A 17,369-nucleotide genomic window follows, 5' to 3' on the forward strand; every position below is an offset into this window, starting at 1 on the left:
TTGGACAAGTGTCTTCTACTATAGCCTCGGGCCGACCAATGCCTTGCGAGTGGATTTGGTAGACGGATACTGAAAAAAGCCCGTCGTATATGTGTATATATATATATATGTATGTGTGTGTGTATATGTTTGTGTGTCTGTGTTTGTCCCCACAACATCACTTGACAACTGATGCTGGTGTGTTTACGTCCCCATAACTTAGCGGTTCGGCAAAAGAGACCTATAGAATAAGTACTAGGCTTCCAAAGAGTAAGTCCTGGGTTCAATTTGCTCGACTAAAGGCGGTGCTCCAGCATGGCCACAGTCAAATGACTGAAACAAGTAAAAGAGTATACAGCACAAACGTAGCTGTGTGCTTAAGAAGTTCACTTCTAAACCACAAGGTTCCGGGTTCAGTCCCACTGTGTGGTAACATGGGCAAGTGTCTTCTACTATAGCCCTAGGCCAACCAAAGCCTTGTAAGTGGAATTAATAGATGGAAACTAAAAGAAGCCCATCATGTGTGTGCATTGTGTAATCGTACAAAAATGGGTGTACCTTCATATAATCAGCCATTTGTTTCCAATTTTTCATGAAAACATATCAAGTCAAGAGGAAAGTCTCACCTTGCTTGGAAACAAGTGAGGGTTGGCAACAAGGAAGGTATCGAGCACATAGAAAATGAGCCTGAACAAATTCCATCTGATCCATGGAAGCATGGAAAAGTGATGCCACACACACACACACACACACACACACACACACACACACACACACACACACACACACACATTCTAGTCAGAACATAACTCTTATTCAGAACAGCTAATCAACCAAATCTTCTTTCTGTCAAATTATGACAGAAAAATTCAAACGATCTTAATTTGGTTATGTGCTGTGTTTATTAAATATTTATATACAAAAAAGTTTTGCACAAACATAGATGTTGATAATTACTGAAAACATTATTGATGTTGATTAACTAAATGTTCTAGCAACTCACATTACTTCCCCATTGAATTTTCATGCAGAAACCTTTCTGTAAACATAAATGTTTGAAATGATTTGGGACATTATTGATATCTGTCCACTAATTCTCTCAGCAACATTAGTTATTTTTCAGAAAAATTCACAATATTTGTAACTATCATCCGAACGTGGTCAATGCCAGGTCTGCCTCACTGGCTCCCTGTGCCAGTGGCACGTAAAAATCCCCATCCAAACATGGTCAATGCCAGGTCTGCCTGACTGGCTCCTGTGCCAGTGGCATGTAAAAGGTACCCACTACACTCTCAGTGTGGTTGGCATTAGGAAGGGCATCCAGATGTTGAAACACTGCCAGATCAGATTGGAGCCTGGTGCAGCCTACTGGCTTGCTAGTCCTCAGTCAAACCATCCAACCCATGCCAGCATGGATAACGGATGTCAAACGATGATGATGATGATGGTAATGTATTATATACAAATTCAAAGTCAGGATGCAATGTCAATTTTATTGGAGTTACCTTCCTTCGCAAGACAGACTGTCAGTCTCTCTCTCTATCTCTCTCTCTCTCTCTCTCTCTCTCTCTCTCTCTCTCTCTCTCTCTCTCTCTCTCTCTCTCTCTCTCTATATATATATATATATATATATATATATATATATATATATATATATATATATATATATATGTAAACACACCCTGACAGTTATTATATTATTGTCATGTGGCCGTTTAGTAAGAAGTTTGCTTCCCATCTATATGGTTTTGGGTTCAATTCCACAGTATAATCAACTATAGCCTCATGGAAACTGATGGAAGCTCATTGTGTGTGTTTCACTATCTCCTTGCCTTGACTTGATATGACTGTGATGGTGATTCAATTACAAATATGAATTTTATAATAATTAGTTTTGAACTAAATGAGTTTTGGAGTTCTCTCAGTAAATTAACGACTGCGTATATCATATTACCAGAGACTGACACAGAATTTTGCTAGGGGACTTTGATGTTTTGCCAGATCCTGCTCTCAACAAAATATTTTTCAGTCAATAATTGGTAATTTTCCATCATATCCAAAGATACTCAGAAAATGGAGTTAAATAATAAATTCAATTTAATAGCTTTACATTAGCAAGAGAGAAAATTGCATAATATATAAACAGATCAACTATCAAAGCTGTACTACATCATAGAGAAAAAAATATTAGCCAAACTCATAACCTTCAATTTGGTTTTCATGCCTATCATGAATGTTGGATAACGAATGCCCCAAAAAGTACGATCATGAATACAAGTGTGTGAAATAGGGGGCCCTCTGGAAGATCTCTAGGGTAACACTACTCAACAGGGTGCATAGCTCAGAGATCAGGGAGTCTCTGCAGGTTGAGTCACTACTTCTCCACATTGAGAGGTCAAAGCTCCAGTACTAAGGACATGTGATAGGAACGTAGCAGGAAAGAATCACAAGACAGATTCTTCAAGCTGAGCCAACCAGCAGGAGACCTAGGAGTAAGGACCAAGAAAGAGATGGTTGGGTAATATCCATCATCTCAGTTGGTCACGTTTGGGAATTCAAACACAAAGTCTAATGAAAGAATCACAAACCGAGGCAACCAGCAGGAGACCTAGGCCTAGAGTTAAAGGCCAAGAATGAGATGGTTGGATAATATCCCTCATCTCAGTTGGTCATGCCTGGGAATCCAACCACAAAGTCTAATGATGGTTGCTTCTGAGAGGATCCTATGGAGGAGGTGCCTGAGCAATCACATAAAACTCCATTTGGCTTGTATGTTATTATGCAGTACTAAGTGGTGATAAATGACTAAATGGTATATGTTGGATGTACCTACCAAATGGAAGTGAATACAAGTGGTTTGAGAATGATGAAACATCAAAGGCGTTGGCTGATGTTCACAGGAAAAGCATCTACATCAGAAGAGCAAGCAATTTGATTGAAAGAAGCATGTTCGTTAAATTTATGGAAGTAGGTACTGACGGATTACTCAGGATAATACACATTGATTGATGTTTCCCTGTTCTTTCTCGGTGCACCACTCGTGCTCTATCTGAGTCTAATGTAGGTTCACACTGCACATTACGAAACAGAATATACTCATTTCAGTACTGAACTCTTGTGTTATAATCTCAAGGATTATCATGAGTATGATGAACTCACACTACTTCTTCACTAAACTTAACTCTAATCTTGCCAATAGAGTTCTTTTACACGGTTTCCACGGCATCTATATCTGACATTATCAGCTTAAAAACTAAAGGGCTCTGTCAAAGGCCTTCTCCAGATCAACAAAGGCAACGTAATGCTGTTTGTTCTTAGCTAGAAACATCTTTAACAGTTGTATCATTAGAACAATAACGAGCATGGTTAATTATTCAATATTTTGTGTTATGTCTTAAGTTAATCAGCCTAATTATATAAAGTTCCCCTTTATCAACTTTCATAACGGCATGCAACATGAAACACCCTCAGAATAAAAACAGTTTGTATTTGCAGAACTTTTCAACTCTTAAACTACTTTGACAAACAAATATGAAATACGAAAATACAAAAGAAAAAAAAAAAAGAGAAAAAGAAATTAAGAAACAATGATGATGGTAATTACCACCACCATCATCATCATCATCATCATCATCTCATTCCCACACATATTTTAGTTATGACCTCTCCTGTTGGAGATAAGGATGAGTATATTGATCGCTTACATCCAGGGGGTCTTTGATTGATTGCTGGTGTCTGTGATGCAAATGATGCATGAATGTGGAGCATGAGATTTCTCATTTTCAGCTACTGATATGAGTAGGATGTAAGGAAGAATCAAATGAAGAAATTCTGCGGAGGCACAGGAGACAAGTCATTGCTTCCAGATGGCTTTCAGTTTTTGCATCTTTATCTTACAAACATCACTATAACGATCGGTTTGTGTACGATGACATGGATTGGCAAACTAAATGTCTATTCTCTAAAACCCACAAATTTAATGCAATTGCTAGTGGTGCTTCAGTATGCCAACTTCAATAATCGTAGACTATAATACACACCACAGTGTTTAGCTACTGAACAGTAAACTGTGATTAAAGAGGAAAAAGTTTTGTGTGTATTCTAGTATTTACTCTCTTTCGCTCAATGTTTTTAAATTTAAAAATATGTTTATTTCTACCACAACCAGTTTTATCATGTATACTTATAACAACAGTCCAGTTTTCTGCAGAAACAAGATCTCTTTATGTTAAGAAAGGAATATAAATTAAAGTGATGTTATCTAGCTGTTTAACCACAACTAACCCACTTAAACAGATCAAAGTCTTCTTTCTATCATCGCATTTCTTTATGAAAACAGTTTCTGAAATTATGAGAAACAAATTTAAATATTTGCTGATATGACATAAAAATAAATGATGGAAATATTTTTACAAAGTGAGAAATATATTCCTGTTTAAGGTTACTAAGTCAATCATAATTGGTTGGCTCACAATCAGTCAGGAAGAATAATCTTTGAGAAATAAGGTCTAAGAGCAGTGTTCAAGCTAAAAACAAGGAAGTGATATATATGATCGTCATTTTTATGTCCACTTTCCATCAGGCACAGGTTAAATGGTTGTCATAGTTCAAATTACTTTTTCATGGGGCGCTACAGCTTCCATACAAAGACTGGTGCTTTCATGTCATTTGGCTGTGTTTCTATAGCTGAATACCCATCCTATTGCCAACCACATCACAGAGTGTACTGGATGTGTTTCTTTTATGGCACCAACACTAGATAGGTTGAATAAAAAGGGACCTTAAAACTCCTCATTCTCTCTTCCTTTGCCAGCCACTTTACAGAAAGTTTGTCTCACTCACCAGTCATCCTATAGGATGATTAATGAATAAATATGTTAAAAATCAGTTTAACATACTTATGTAGTGGTAAAATGGTTGGTGTTAGGAAAGGCATCTAACCAAAGAAACCATGCCAGAACAGACAACTGGAGCTTATAACAGCCCTATGGCTGGTCAGCTCCTGTCAGAACCATTCAGCCCATGCCAGCATGGAAATGCTACGTCACGATTATATTACCATGTAAGTATTTTATCTCCATTTTAGTGCTGTTAATTGAGACTAGTTTGTCAAGAGTGTATTGGATATCATTAAGACTCCTGTTCCTATTAGGCCATATTTAGCAAAAGATAAGTGGATTAATCCTTTTCAAGCCACCAGTTGTCCAAATTATTGGAACACTAAGTAGAATGCCTTATGATAGTTGTTCCAATACTCTGTACTCTTAGGTCAACTTTGCATTTTATCTTTCCCAGGGTCAATAAGGAAAGTAGCAGTTCAATGCTAAGATCATTTCTTCTTCCAACTCATTCTCCGGAAGATATCAAATGTGTTCAGACCTGGAGAAAGATGGACTGTGCCAGGTTTGAAATACATGAGACATGCTGTATGTGCTGCAAAGGACTGATGAAGGAAGGAAGGAAAGGAAGGAACAGATAAGACTACATTAAAAAGCAGCATGGAGGGAGTGTAACACATTATCATCTGAATTTGATCAGTGATAGATGATGACAATAAGCAGTCCATTAATGACCATCCGGTTGAATACAATAGATATAAATAAAAAAAGTAACAAAGTTCTAAGGTGAAAAGTGATCATATCCTGTCAAAACATGCTGCAATGCTGAAAGGAATTGTTAATTCAGGTTATTTGAGATGTTGGAAGACCAAATGTGGGAAAGTTTGTCAGAAGATTCTCTTGACAAACATCCACATATTTTGCTGATGTGAACTGTAACAACTAGGCCAAGTTCTCAAGGCCAAGAGGCCATTAATGTGTGAAATAAAGAAAGAAAGAACCAATATCTTGTGGCTATGGCTCAGAAGAAACCGATACTAAGGATTACAAAGAAGCCAAAGAAATTGGAGATCATAGAAGAAATTATTTGTGATTATAGATGAAGGCATAGCTATGTGAATAAGATGTTTGACTGACAGTCATGTGGTTTTAGGTTCAGTCCAACTGCATGGCATCATGGATGTTTTCTACAATAGCCTAAAGCTGATAAAATTTGTTATGAATGAGTTTGGTAGAAGGGAACTTCATGGAAGCCCATAAAGTGAGGGTGTGCATGTGTTCTTTTTTGTTTCTAACAGCTCAACAAACAATATTAGTTTGCTTATGTCCTAATAACTTAATGGGTCAGTATAACCGGACCCACACACACCAGGATCAATTGATCAACTAAAAAAACTCTTTGCCTCAAACTTTAACACAAGGCCAGCAACTTTGGAGAGAGGGATTAAATCAGTTACATCAACCCCAGTATTCAACTGGTACTTATTTTATCAGCATCAACAGGATGGAAGGCAAAGTCAAACTTGGCAGAATTTGAACTCAGAACCTAAAGACGATTGAAATGCTGTTAAGGATTTTGTTCAGCGTGCTAATGATTCTGCCAGCTTACCGTCTTAAGAATGAAATATATTAAGATGTTTTATAGTTTTTATTAATTATATTCAGTTTTTGCAAAGACATTATTCAATCTCAGAAATGAAAACTGATTAAAATAACGGACTTGTACTTCTCTATGAAGTATTAAAAAAAGAAAAGGAAGAAAGAAAGAAAAGGGAAAGTCTTAAAAATAATTTTTTTGCAATTAGAATAATTATAACTACCATAATGAAAACTAATTTATCCTATGATGCCCAACTACAAAATGTTCTTTTGTATTTAGCAATACAATTATGAAACTATTTAGAGAAACAAAATTTACAGGGAAGAGAAAAAAAATGTTCAAAACAAATGGAAAAGCTTTTAGACTAAGGCAAAAGTACAAATTGACAATCAATTACTACAACAGTAGAGTTTACTTTTGGCAGTGATTGGAAAACAAAATAAATATACAATGTTTCTCCATAATTTGTTGTAAAGCAACCAAGAAAGTAGATTGTTATATTGTTCGTGTACTAAACCATATTTTAAAAAAATATTTTCAAGCATAAATTATTCTTTTTACACATGGGAGTCGTATTAGGAATGAAAGATTGCTGCAATCAATTCTATTCCATATTGCACTGTGTAAGAGGTAGATAGACAAAATGGTATCACTTTAACATGCTGTTTACCTTGCCATTTATACTTATGTGTGCAACCTAACCCTAACCCAGATCAGGTCATTTCACAGAGCAGACTCCAGGTACTGCAGTAAACTGTATACTAAAGTAGCACCAACAAAATAACTTTGAACTGCTTTAAAACATACAATTGAGATTTTCTCAAGTCAGAAGAAGAGAGTTTACAGCTGTAACCACTTGTAGTTCCAACTACTCCCTAACTGTGGTAGCCAATGTCAAATTGGAGATCTAGAGATGTACAATTAGGCAAACAAAGTGTTTAATGTGAGGCACAGTAAAATATGACAAGAGGAGCAGATGAATACAAGTGTATTCATAGGAGGGTGTAAGTGGCCCTGAGAAAGGGACGTTATGCAGTTTGCAAGTTCAAAACAGTGGAGGCCTTGTTTAGGTGTAGTAAAAGAGACAGGGAGAGATATATTATAAACCAGTTTTTGCCAATCAGCTGAATGGCTATTTCTTGGATACAGTCTAGGATATTTATAACTTTGGTGGTTATCTGTAGAGATAACCTTAACAATGGTCTAGGATGTTTAAATAGGTGCAGGTATAGGTGTACGGCTAAATTCACTATACACCCACGTTTCAGGGTCTCATCAAACTGCACATTACCTTGGGTGGAGGTATGGGTGCTTGGATAAGTTCACTATACAACCATATTTTTCAGGGTTTGTTCCAACCGTATGACACATTGGTCAATTTTGGGTTGACCAATACAGTGACTCCACCTGCATCAGTCAAGTTTTCAGCAGACTTTGGTAAAACTTTCTGAGGAAGACTGGCAGTTCCCCACCCCCAGTATACAAACCTCTCCTCTCCATGTCACCAATGTTTAACCAGGGGAAAAGTTGCTGACTTGGACTGATACATCTTGGGACCAGAGTCATCACATGTATTGGTTTCAGGGCACAAAGAACCAGAGCAATTACCACAAAACATCTGGCTCAACCCTGACAGTTCCACCAATCTGATGCCCTCCATTAATCCCAAAAGGATGCTTTATGTCTGTTTTCCATGCTGGTATTGGTCACAATTGCACTTTCAGATGGGTTGGCAGACCACATTTTGCTTGTAGGTTTCATTTTTGGCTTGGATTGTATGACTGGATGCCTTCATAAAGATTTCTCAACACCATTCAACATCAGTCACCTTTCGGCCATATGCATTTTCATAGCAGTTGAAAACAAAGCAATGAGTAGTACAATCAATACCTTAATTACATGTGTAATTAACAATTGTATGAGTAATCTACCTTTAAGTGCATGTAATACATTGCCACAACAAATCCAATTACTGAGCAATGTACAACAAAGAAGAAGGCACAATGATGCTGCAAATGATTCAACATTATTAATGAGAAGAGGTATTATATTTTTATTATTGAAAAGGGAGGGTGGACAGTTATATTTAACACCAATGAAAAATCCACGTATTTTTGCTAAAAAAAAAAAAAAAAATGGCTTCACAATGAAATATTTTCTGATGTGTCTCATGAAATGAAACTGTGCTCTTCATGCTTTTGTTTGAGAGACTAAAATTTTATCTTTAATTTTGTACATTACCAAAACGAAAGGCAAAATTAATAACCTCATTTGAGAGAGAGAGAGAGAGAGAGAGAGAGAGAGAGAGAGAGAGAGAGAGAGAGAGAGAGAGAGAGAGAGAGAGAGAGAGAGAGAGAGAGAGAGAGAGAGAGAGAGATCCAGAACAACAGGGAACTTTAAAATAGCTGTAATAAACAGCATGAAAAAGTGCATTCTCATAGGATTAACAGGTTGGTATTTCCATCCAGAAAATACTTTCTTTATGAAGCAGCTAGAAGCTTTAATGTTTGGTCCTCACAAGATGTGTTCAATGAAAATAATGAATTTGAGGCCTCACCAGATGAAAAAATACATAGAGTGCTATGTGAGCTTTTAAAATATTTCAAAAATATTCTAGTATGGTCATCAAAGGAGTCCAGCCTTTGAAACCAAGCTCTGATTTGTTAATGATGGAAATGAAAAACCAATTCTTTGGAAGTATGGTATAAAACTTATACTATAAGAGTTTCAATAGTCCACTTGACCATGCTTAAACAAAACCACAAAAAACTGTAGTAAGAACAATCCAACATTGGCTTAATTCTCAAACAAACATTCTTTCAAGCAAATATAATGCAACTGAAAAGAAAAAAATATACCACGATTTATAATTGTATCTAAAAAAGGTATTCATAGCTTACAACTTAACTGACTTCATGCATTTCATAAGGTCAATGACCCAGAATTTATTATATCTGATTTGATGAATTGCTTCAATTTTAAAGTGAATTATTTATGGCGACCTACTTCAATTCAAAGAAATAAGTTTGAAATTGCTTTTTTTTAAACTAAACAGATTTTTGGCAACCCTTCTCTATTTAATAAATTGCTTCAGTTTTAAAAGATTTTCTATTGTTATTTTTACTGAACAAAAATTGATGGCATTTTGAATGACAACAATTTGACTGTCAGCATTTAATCTTGTCGGTATTGTCAGCATTTAATCTTGTTGGTACTGTCAGCATTTTGCCCACACAAAGAAGTACTGACCCAGAAATGTTAGAAGTATCATCATCATCATCATCATCATCGTTTAACGTCCGCTTTCCATGCTAGCATGGGTTGGACGATTTGACTGAGGACTGGTGAAACCGGATGGCAACACCAGGCTCCAGTCTGATTTGGCAGAGTTTCTACAGCTGGATGCCCTTCCTAACGCCAACCACTCAGAGAGTGTAGTGGGTGCTTTTACGTGTCACCTGCACGAAAACGGCCACGCTCGAAATGGTGTCTTTTATGTGCCACCCGCACAAGCCAGTCCAGGGGCACTGGCAACGATCTCGCTCGAAAATCCTACAGGAGCCAGTCAGGCGGTACTGGCAACGGCCACGCTCAAAATGGTGCATCTCATGTGCCACCCGCACAAGAACCAGTCCAGGGGCACTGGCAACGATCTTACTTGGCTTGCCGGGTCTTCTCACGCACAGCCCATTTCCAAAGGTCTCGGTCCGTAGTCATCGCCTCGGTGAGGCCCAATGTACGAAGGTCTTGCCTCACCACCTCAGCCCAGGTCTTCCTGGGCCTACCTCTTCCACGGGTTCCCTCAACTGTTAGGGTGTGGCACTTTTTCACGCAGCTATCCTCCTCCATTCTCACCACATGTCCATACCAGCGCAATCGTCTCTCTTGCACGCCACAACTGATGCTTCTAATGTTCAGCTTTTCTCTCAAGATACTTACACTCTGACGGGTATTCACATTGACATTACACATCCAACGGAGCATACTGGCTTCATTCCTTGCGAGCTTACGTATGTCCTCAGCAGTTACAGCCCATGTTTCACTGCCATGTAGCATGGTTGTTCGTACGCATGCGTCATACAGTCTGCCTTTTACTCTGAGTGAGAGTCCCTTTGTCGCCAGCAGGGGTAAGAGCTCTCTAAACTTTGCCCAGGCTATTCTTATTCTAGCAGCTACACTTTCAGCGCACCCACCCCCACTACTAACTTGGTCGCCCAGATAGCGGAAGCTATCGACTACCTCTAGTTTTTCACCCTGGAATGAGATAGAAGTTGTTTCCTGTTTGTTTGCAGTCTTTATTGCACCTGAACATCTGTGCACATATATATATATATGCAAGTCACACTCAGTGTATTGTAGTGGATCGGCTACTGAGTAAAAGCTGAACTATTTTCTTGCACTCAAGTGGAAGCCTGATGTTTGGTACACAAAACTGCTTATGTTATATATATATGTGACATCACCATCATAGATAAGACATTGTGAGATAGAGAACCTACTTTAAATGTGTGGGCTTTAGTTGGGTGTTGTCCATGCATAATAAGGGAGTGTAGTGTAACTGTTTTTATGTTAATTTTCTTTTGAAGGAGACCAGATAGCCATTTTTCGGGAATGCTTTCTTTTTGAGGTCTTTGATCAAAAGAAACGTTTTTTTTACCTGTTGTCAGTGGTGTAAGTCAGTGCTACTCAAAGTGGTGGTCTGCGAACCGGCACCGGTCCACGAGCCATCAGCTGCCTGTATGCGGCAAGTTTCCAGAAAAGAAACATTATAAAATGCTTATGTAATATTGTATTGTTTGTTTACAAAATAAATATAAGATAAAAAAAAATGTTGACTTTTATCATATTCATTATATATATTGTTTCCGGTATAAATTAATATTACTAAAACTGCCAGTACGCCACATCATGTAGTTTGAGAAGCACTTGTTTAGGTTATATGTAGAAGATTAAAAGAGAGTGAAATCTAGTACAAATTATTTAGACATATTTGTACATGGCGTTAGGAATAATGCATTATCAGGAGTAATTGCAAGAATAGGAGCCGAGGGGACATAACTATGCACAGAAATAGACTGCAATCAATGGAGTGTGTTGGAGAGGGTTTCATTGGTGCATGTTGGATTGGAATTATCTGACAATATTATGGAAAAATCTAATTATTTAATTAGTACAAAATATATAAACACTATCTATAATATTACTGCGCATGTCTAAGGCAACTTGGCCATACTGTCCGTCAGCCTCCAGGGGGAGGTCATTCACAAAATGGTCAACCCAGCTCCCTTCCCCTCCCAGGCTGGGGCAATGAGCTGGAGGGCAACTGCAAGATGTGGTTGGCAATGGTAAAGGTGGACATGGAAGCACAATTGGTCTCCTATATCTGTGGTCTTTGGTAGTAGAACTGGGAGTGGGTAGCCATTACAGCCTTGACTGTGGCCAAAACTGTCACATGGTCAGCATTCATGAGGGACAGGGTGAACTCATTCATAGCCAGCTCAACCCAGCCTGGGTGAATGCCACCACAAATACAAAAAGTTACACTTCAAAAGGAAAAAGTGCAAAAGGTTTTCAGGAGAAAGCAAAAACTATATTTTTAACGCATCTCTTATTTTTCATTAAGATAAATGTTCAAATCCATCGTTAGTAAAAAAAAAAAAAAAAAAATTTTTTAAATAATACCACAAAAAAAAAAAAAAGAATCTGTGTGAGGAGTACTAATGTCTTATTTCTTCTTTTACATAATTACAAAACAATCCAGCTTACTTTTGATATACTGTAAGATTTATATAGTATCTAGCTGGTGCCCTATTGTCCCATGTTTATTTTACTTTCATTATTAAATACTTCCAAGGTGGCGAGCTGACAGAATCTTTAGTGGCATTCCGACAGTCACTACGTACTGAGTTCAAATTCTGCCAAGGTCAACTTAGCCTTCCATCCTGTCAGGGTCGATAAAATAAGTACCAGTTGAGCACTGGGGTCAATGTAATCGACTTAATCCCCTCTCCCAAGCTGCCCTTTCGGCAAGAATTTGAAGTCATTAAATACTTCCATTTCCTAAGGAGATTTTCAAGGAGGAATTTGGAAGGGTTTCCAACTGTAGAAACCAATCTAAATCAGACTGGAACCATAAGTTATCTAAATCCTAATTTTTCAATCTAATCAACTGGCCCCCTCCCTCAAAATTTCAAGCCTTGTGTCTAGAGTAGAAAAGAATGTTATGAAAATCTATAAATTCATGCATCAAAATGAAATTTATAAAGCATGATGTATCCATGAGTATGTGTGTGTACACACACACACATACATACATATATTATATTTGGTATTAATAAAATACAGAAAACATATTTTATGCTTTATAAAACATAAATTTCATTGAATTGCAGCCAGGATCACAATAATTGCTTGTTGAAACATTATATAAGCTTGTTAATTCCTCTTCAGTGTTACATACACACATATATATATTTATATTTATATTCTCAAGCAATTATATTTAGTTTAATAAAAACAATGTTTAATGTTATTTTCAGAGCTGATGATTAATTAGAATAGCAGACAAGAGAAAATATAATCACTTTAATCAATTACAATAACTATATACCATAATGAAAAGTAATTTATCTTACTACACTTATCTAGTTGTATTTTACTACTAGTGTATTTTACTATACAAATATTGAAGTATTTGGAGAACTACATAATAAGCAACTTCTGTGGTAAATAAAAATGTTTTAGTCATTCATAAAGATAAGCAAGTATTTTAAGCTCTGAGCTGTAAGTTCATGTATGAAAGATAAATTTTTATATTTTGTATCTTAACTGATAAACAAAATTTAAGCTAAAAGAAACAAGAATATTCAATGAAGAATATACAAAATAAATGGTCGGTACATTTTCAAAATATATATTTCAGAAATTTTAGATTTGCTGAACATGCAATGTGAACATCAAGTAAAACTGATGTCGGTGAATTAAGAATTCAAAAAAGACAACTATTTGGGATTGATAATGTAATAAGATGAACAGTGTTTGGCAAGTGAGAAGGATTGTGAACCTATAATCGAAACAAAGGCATACTGGAAGAAAATTTGGTAATAGCAAGATCTGGTTTGAATCAAGTTTAGGGGGAAAAAATAAGTAAAGGATATAGGAGGTTGTTCTGTTGAATTATCAAATCTTATATATATATATATATAAAAAAAAAAAGATATAACTATTGATGATAGTAATTAAATTATAAATATGAACTTAATAATATTAATAAAGAATGTTTAAGAGTTTAATGACAGATCAATAGCATGTTGACTGATTGGAAGACTATGTAATTCTAATTATTTCAGTTCACATCACTAATTAACATTAGAAACAGAGAAATTATAAAAGTCAAAGACTTGAAGTTAAACTAAATTTTAGTATTTACTAACTTTTAAATATAGAATTACCAAAAAAAAAAACAAAAAAAAAGTTGCATTGTCATGATTCTTTTAGTTAAAATGTTTGGAAAGAGTGAACCTAAAGTGCAGGTTACAACACTAATAATTATCTGGGCGTGTCTTTTGGTACTTACACATTCCATCATCACCTACAAAAATAAATGTCTGATTGATAATTAACAATGAAATATATTCTTTAAGCAGGTCTTGAATCAATCAATCAATATATATATATATATATATATATATATATATATATATATATATCACTGCTGTTAAGAGATCTGGAATGATATATCAATATTTTAAATTAAAATGAAGTGTTTCTGTTTGGGTTGCTTTTCATTCCTGAAATCTTTTGGATATATTACCAATATTCTGATGCAGAACAAGTCTCTGAATTAAACCAGAAATTCTTCTAGCCATTTCTCTTTTATCAACTACATCAAACTTCTAACATTTTCTTTGTGATTTATATACTTACTTATACATACACATAAAAAAAATCACATACATACACACATCAGAACTCCTGTTTATTATCTTCCTTGAGTAAGAGATCTTTACTGTTGTGAAACGTCATTTAGCTCTTTTACATCTGTTAGCAATTATCTCCCATACTTCTTTATATTCTGATTATACAGTGGCATCTCACTTGGAATCTCTCATCACATACAAATCGGTTTACAAACAACTTTTGAATATAAAACATCTTGGGTGACAAATGGTGTCTTCAGTAAAAATACAAGCAAGCTAGCAACAAGCATCAGTTGCTGTCTAGCTAACACATAGTATACATCCCTGTTTGTAATTCACTGTACCTTCTCTTGAATTTCCTACGGAGAAAGATAGTTTCGGTTTATGAACATTTTGAGTGATGACCAGCTTTCCCGAATTAAATTTGTAAACTGAGGTCCTACATTGATAAACAGCATTTTGTCTCATAATGAAAGACCACAGCCCAAAACCTTGGACTCTACTCTTTTCTTTTCTTAGAGCTTAAATGAATTACTATGTGCTTCTGCTTGTGTTGCTGTTTGATTCTGAGATTATTTAGATAAAGAACAAAGATAGCTTTCATTCTAAAGTAATGAATTTAAAAAAAAAAAAGGACAAGAGATTGACCAACAGAATCTCACTTGTTCATCTGTAAACATACATGGATTACAGAAACCTACCTACAAGAAACTATATGCCATGGTAACCGCTGTGCACTATGCATGTTAGAACAAGCAGTAGGGTTACAAACTAGGCTAAAATATGGCAGTATTTAATCGCCCACAACCAAGCAATAACACCATTTTATTTTCTTCGCCCTCAAGCAAAACATTGCATTCTTCACTCTTCATGACAACTGAACTTATCAAACTCATTTATAAAATATGGTCACATACAAATAATCAGTTACTGCTGCAAAGACAAGATTGCTTGAGCAGAGAATAGTAATATAGGGCCACTCGCCAACAATAACTGAAGCAAAAATGTTACAAAATATAATTTACCCTTTTCAAGGAAGTCATTCCATTTTCTAGACCACTGTGAAAGCTGCTTTGCATAAGATTTTTCTATATCACTTCTTGTTTCAATTAACTGCCTTAAACTGTCACAAAGTTTACTGCCATTTTCAATCCGTTTTACACTCCGGTTATATTTTCCTATCTCCCAGAAACTCTCACTCGCTTGGTTGTTATACTCATCCATAACAGACATGTTACAGCTGACAGTTAACCTAAAATTAGAAAGAAAAATAAATAAATGAAAACGTGGTTATGATAGCATGTGAGAATTTTATTACAATGACTCAACAATTGATACAAAAAGCAGGCTTTATATAAAGATTAGTTGTGGATTCTCTTTGTCGTTTTTTCTTTTTCAATGCACAATCTAGTTTTTGACAAGGAATTGTCTTACAATAACACTTGTAACAATTTCCACCCACAACAATATATTAAACACCAAGGAAAAAATAACACCTCCTTGCTTCAACATTTTATTCATATCTGAACGATAAATAAAATGTCAAAGCAGTATTTAAACTACAAAACCCAAAACCCCAGGCTATAGCGTTTACTATCAAGTAAGAATGCATATTTCATTACATTTTTTTTTTTAAATGAAAGACATTAAGTCACTGTTAGTATTTTCAACAAATTTAATGTAACATCCTGTGCAAAGAGAAAATTATAAACAGGCATGGTTGTGTGATTTACAAGCCTGTGGCTCTGGACTTGATTCCCACTGGATGGAATCTTGAGCAAGTGTCTTCTCTCACAGCCTTAAGTTGATCAATAAATTGTCAGTGGAATTTGGTAAGCCGGAAATGTGATAAAAGCCTGTTATATTATGGCAAAGGATGTCAATATTAGTGAAGTCAAAACAATCATGCTTCACAATGGTGCTTCTTGCAATGTTAGAAGAACAATGAATCAGTGATTTGGCTTGGAAATATGTAAGCAATGATGGTGTTGGTCACAAATTATGTTTAAAACAAAAAGAGGAAAATTTTTATGTTGATATCTCTTGCAATATCTCCATGTTTTGGTAAAAAGAAACAAAAGACATGCACACTGTGTTAAATTGAGGTTATTTAAAAGTAAATTAATAACAATGGAACATTTACTGAGTAAGGGACTCAATATAGAGAGAAGGGTCCAATCATTGAAAATTCGTGTTGATTGGATGGTTGAACAAGCACACTCTTGTGTATATGTGCACGTTTACATTATCTAAAAGTAGTTTTAAAAAATGCTCAAGAGACCATGCTATCAATTTGCTCAGCTACTGACAAGATCTAAGTCAGCTGAGAACAGTTAAAACCTATGTCTTCTACCATTAATCCACTCTCACTAAACTTTCTTTTTTTTTTCTTCTTTTTTTTTTTTAGTAGCTTGGAAGAGAATTATCAGACATTATTACAAGAATGTGATGTAAGCAAATACAGTAGTTCTGTCTTGGCTATGATTTCTTATATTTTCCACAGAGTAATAGAGGAGGAGGATAGTAACAGGACCAAGTAAAACATCTTGGAGGTAAGGTGCCAAACTCAATCATAAAAACAACAGCATACAAAAAGGAACGAGATGCTCCAACAGGGAAACATTCCACAAGAAACCCCACAGGTCTAAGACTACTAAAATTCTCAATGGTAAGTGCCCTCTCCAAGCTGTGTTCTTCAGCCTACAGGCGTATGTTCAGATAAGGCCTGTTCTCTTGGGTCTTCTTACCACACTCACCCACCTCTTTCAGCACGTCCCTATCCACCATCACCTGCAAAATATCAATATGTCCCCCATTTGTTTGCATCCCTCCTCAGAAGCAGCACCACCACTCTCTAATTCACAAAACTTAGAATCTTCCATTCTGCTGCTGGTTGCAGTTGATAGATGCCTGCCAAGACACTGGCATACAAATCTGGCAATGTATATGTCAGGTCTGTAAACCAGACCATTCAGTGCAGGTGATTCACTTCACACAATTATTTACCATTAGCCTTACCCCCACCAGCTGCTG

At 35.9% G+C, this 17,369-nt stretch overlaps 1 protein-coding gene across 12 annotated transcripts in view; it reads right to left on the reverse strand.

The window, feature by feature from the left end:
* LOC106875088 (protein kinase C and casein kinase substrate in neurons protein 1) overlaps nt 1–17,369 on the reverse strand; it is a 151,968-nt gene that overhangs the window by 75,700 nt on the left and 58,899 nt on the right. For 6 of the 12 annotated variants that reach the window (XM_089360364.1, XM_089360362.1, XM_089360360.1 and 3 more), the window contains exons 2-3: nt 15,362–15,588; nt 13,994–14,008 (exon numbers count right to left, since the gene is read on the reverse strand). In XM_089360364.1, coding sequence (XP_089216490.1) covers nt 13,994–14,008; nt 15,362–15,569 — 223 coding nt within the window. In that variant the 5' untranslated portion in view covers nt 15,570–15,588. The remainder of the gene's footprint in view (nt 1–13,993; nt 14,009–15,361; nt 15,589–17,369) is intronic. The other 6 variants (XM_089360365.1, XM_089360363.1, XM_089360361.1 and 3 more) reach the window with 1 other exon arrangement.

Source organism: Octopus bimaculoides, chromosome 11, assembly GCF_046866305.1.
Source record: "Octopus bimaculoides isolate indiv1 chromosome 11, ASM4686630v1, whole genome shotgun sequence".
Classification (NCBI taxonomy): domain Eukaryota; kingdom Metazoa; phylum Mollusca; class Cephalopoda; order Octopoda; family Octopodidae; genus Octopus; species Octopus bimaculoides.